General features: G+C 30.4%; 1 protein-coding gene across 1 annotated transcript; it reads right to left on the reverse strand.

Annotated features, from left to right (window-relative positions):
• Positions 1 to 1993: 1993 nt before the first annotated feature.
• Positions 1994 to 4103, reverse strand: LOC115717577 (putative two-component response regulator ARR13). Its single transcript, XM_061115424.1, has 3 exons — positions 3537 to 4103; positions 3338 to 3414; positions 1994 to 3142 (listed from the first exon to the last, which is right to left on the reverse strand). The coding sequence occupies exons 1-3, from the start codon at positions 4042 to 4044 to the stop codon at positions 2129 to 2131; spliced, it is 1599 nt and encodes a 532-aa protein (XP_060971407.1). The 5' UTR covers positions 4045 to 4103; the 3' UTR covers positions 1994 to 2128.
• Between the last annotated feature and the right edge of the window lie 335 nt (positions 4104 to 4438).

A 4438-nucleotide genomic window follows, 5' to 3' on the forward strand; every position in this document is an offset into this window, starting at 1 on the left:
GAAAATTATCCATTTAAACCCTGTAAATGGCCGCCCAATTCCCGAAGAAATAGAACAAATGATCGGAAGGTAATAATTTAATGACTTCTTATGTAACGAATTTAAATTAACTAACGAATTGAAATGCTAATATAATTTTCCCAAACAGGGCATTCATGTATATAGGGGACGCACATCAGTATCTTGGCCCCGTGGCAAGGAATTTCACAAGCAAACTGTCCAAGACAACCTAAAAGCCAAGAATGCGGTTTTTATATTTTGAAATATATCACTGACATCGTCGCACGTGCCAACCCCAACCGTTACATACAAGATCAAAAAGCTGTAAGTTTTAATTATTGATTATAGTATATAAATTTTATAATAACAAATATATAATATACATATACATTAACTAATATAAATTTTTAATTTTTTTAACAGTTTGGGGGTAAGAAGCAATACGATCCAAAAACAGAATTGTTACCACTACAGCAAAAGTGGATCGAACAATTGATGGCGGTGATTCACGGTGACGATTGAGGTTCAAAGGTCGAAGAATTTTTCTTCATTATGTAATTTTTATAGATTAACTTGTAGTTAGATTTATTAACTTATTAATATTTTTAACTAATTTTACATGGTTGTGTAATATTTAATTACTTTTATGAAATCAAATTATGTTTTTACCCAAATTTAATTACTATTTAATTTACAATGTAATTAATATATAATTAAATTAAATAAATATGTAATTTAAAATTTAAATAAATATGTAATTTAAATTAAATAAAATAATATATAAATTAATAAATATAAAATTAAAATTATATAATTAAATTAAAAAAGAATGAAAAAAACTGAAATCTGCTCACTTTTGGCGTCGGTTGCTACGCCACATATGGCGTCGGTTATTGGCTAGGAACCGACGCCATATATACCCCTATGGCGTCGGTTCCTAGCTAATAACCGACGCCATAGGGGTATATGGGGCGTCGGTTCATATAAACCCTTTAGCGTCGCCCTGATCAGCGTCGGTAGCGAATTTTGCGAAAACCGACGCTGAAAGGGCTTAAAAACCGCCTCTAAAGGGTGTTTTTGTAGTAGTGGTTTGTAATACACACATTAGATTAAACCAAAGAATTAATAAGTATAAAAAATATATATATAAATAAAAAAATAATTATAAAAGTTGAATAACACCACATGAAACGCGGCTTAATTTTCTAGTTTAATAGATAAAAGATAGTCACTAATGGCCACAATAGGTAAACAATTGTCTCTTATCTTATTTTGCAACTTTTAAACAAATTGTTTAGGCATTCAAAAATAAAAGTTGAAAATTCCAAACTCTCCAATTCATCTTTAATGGTTTAACGAACAAACTAGAACATGCATGTACGTACTTAGTTTTTACATATATGATTGGTACATATCATTATTTGAGCCTAAAGGGAGGAATTAGATTTCAATCTTCACTAATCACTCCAATGGTCCAGGATATTTATTATCCAACATGTTATCCAAGAACTCATCCCAATCCATCTGAGAAAAAAAAAACATTTGTTAGTTATATATAAAGCTTATTCATAATATCTATTTATAAACTAATTTTATTGAAAATTTACTAAAAGTTACTAATTGGTCAAATTCAACCTCATTGAGCTTGTGTGTGGGAAAATTAATGAATTGTTCAGCAGTAGCAGTGGAGTTAAGAAATTCTTCCATTCCTTGTTGCTGCAAGCACACACATTTAAAAAGTGAATAATTATGTTATATATATGAAAAGGGTTTTAATAGTTACATATATAATTGGAAAATTCAATGATAGATTTTATAAATATTAATTATACACTAAAGAAGAAAAATAAGATATGGATTAAAGTAGTACGTATACATGCCTGACCAAAGGAATGTCCATTAGTATCAATAGCAGGTACTTCGTTTTCTTGGACAACATATGGCGTTGCAATGTTTCCAGACAATTGATCAACACCTGGGTTTTGGTTCAGGCAATTGTTGTCTTTGTTTTCTAGTGAAGGATTCATTACATCAATGTCCTAATAACAGGGAGATATAAATTAAAAATGAAGCCTATAAATATTATTTGTACATATATATAAATAAATATATATTGCTCTATTATGCATTATTTAAAAAGATAGTAGAGTTGAATAATATATATTACCTGAAAATCAAGAGGAAAGAGTTCATCAATAATATCATCAAGTACATCGTTGGGAACAGGCAGTTCACCGGCTAAAGAAGCAGTAAAAGTGCTCTCATTGTTTATGACACTACTAAGATTATTAGAGTCATCATCCCCAATTTCATTGCTATATTGTTCATCCAAATTCGGTAACACATCATAACAATGTTGTTGCAACGAAGGTTGCACTGGCTCTACCACAGGAGAAGGCTGATCATAGTTACAACAAGAAGCACTTTGTTGCTGTAGATCGTAATTAGTCATATTAATCATCTCATTCATGCGATTCTCATTGGAAAGTAATACTCCAATATTGTTTTCCATTAATCCATCACGACAATTGGGGAATTCAATGGATTGTTGTCCACCTCCTCCATCGATCATGATCTGGTTTTCATTGTTCTCAATATGGGGTATGTATATTCCACCCAAGCTATTAGGGACACACCTATTGTTGCCATTGATATAATTGTGATATAGAGCATCATTGGTTGAACTTAACAAATGTCCTCTCATGCAACTAGTTATGGAATTGTAATCAGGACGGTTTTGAACTATTCCATTGAAAGAAGATGAGTCCTCATTACTGAATCCATTGGAATAACTACAATTATTATTCACAATGTCATATGGATTGGTGGCCATACAATAGTTTGTTTCAGAAAAATCAATTGGGTTAGGCAAACTAGTTGTACTCCAAGGTGGTGATGATGAAGATGAGTAAGGCCAAATATGATGATTATTGTAATTAATATTGTTGATGTTGTAATTATTGTGTGTACTGTAGAATTGGCTCAATGAGGAGAATGGGATTTGATGAGCTTTGTTTAACAAAAGCTCTTGTTGATATCCCATAGCAAAGGTTGATCTACACATTCTACTTGCCAACATATTTGTCTTCGTCTCATTCAATGAACCTTTTTCAGATACTTTCTTCATGAAAAGTCGATACTTCTGCCAATATATTGTTAAAATATACAGAGTTGTCATTTACTAATTCTAAAATGTATATAACTAACTAGACACTAATAATTAGTATATATGTTTATTATCCTTATAATAAACTTGTTTCACGCCTTGAAGTTATTAACTAACATCAATATTTAAATAGAATAAGTATATTATAAACTTGTGAGCAAATTAATTTACCTGTAGATGACTAGCTACATTTTCCCTAGTCAAGCCAGGGATATTCATGTACTCAAGAATTTTCTTAGGCACAGCCTCTGGTTGAAAGAAAAAAAATTGTGTACACATATCAACAATTAATGATTTTGAATATATTATTCATATTTAAAAAAAAAAAAAAAAGAAAAATTATATCTAAACATGATAGAGAATCACTTACTTTCCAAGCCAAGGTGTCCAATGGCAAGAAGAAAGCTATTGTGAAGTGAATTAGTCCAAACTACTTTCTTCTTTTTATGACCCTTGCTTTTGATTACATGAACTTGATCGTCCGTTTCATGATCATAATCTAGCAAACTTGATGATGTGTTATTTTTGTTTTTACTATAACTTTCCATATCATCATCACCATCTTCATCTTCATCAATTATATTATGATTATTGATGATCTTATTATTTGGATCATAAGGTATGTTCTCATCTTTCCTTGACTCTCCCACATCATTCAAAATATCACCAACTTGTTTTTGATTATTTGTGACAGCATCATCATGATGATTACTGTTGTACTTTGAGTGTTTAGTCACAACTGATTTTCCTCTCTTATATTTGATTACATGTTGCCAAACATACTTCAAATCATTGAGGCTCACAGGTTTCGAAATGAAAAAAACAACTCCACTTTGTGCACTTTTTAGTAATACGGTGTCTTTATCATCCACTGACATCACTGCAATATAATAAAAAAAATTAAGAAAAAAATGTTCCAATATTAATTAGTCCATATATATATATATTATATGTATTTACATATGCATACATTGTACTTACTAATGACAGGAAGCTGAAACTCTTTCTCAATAAGTTCTTGCAATTGAAAGCCATTCATGTATGGCATATGAAGATCTGTAACTACTAAATCAATTAACCCTTTTTGTGTACGAAGAGCAGCCAAAGCATCCAAAGGATTTTTAACACTCATCACTGTAATGTGACCCAAAACAAGAAAATTGTTTAGATTTACATATACTTGAATAAAAATATATGTATTTACAAATATTGATTGAAAGAACAAGGAAATAATCATCATTACCAAAAAAGCAAAACAGATTAACCATGTTT

The sequence above is a fragment of the Cannabis sativa genome, chromosome 5 (assembly GCF_029168945.1).
Source record: "Cannabis sativa cultivar Pink pepper isolate KNU-18-1 chromosome 5, ASM2916894v1, whole genome shotgun sequence".
In the NCBI taxonomy this organism is placed as follows: Eukaryota; Viridiplantae; Streptophyta; class Magnoliopsida; order Rosales; family Cannabaceae; genus Cannabis; species Cannabis sativa.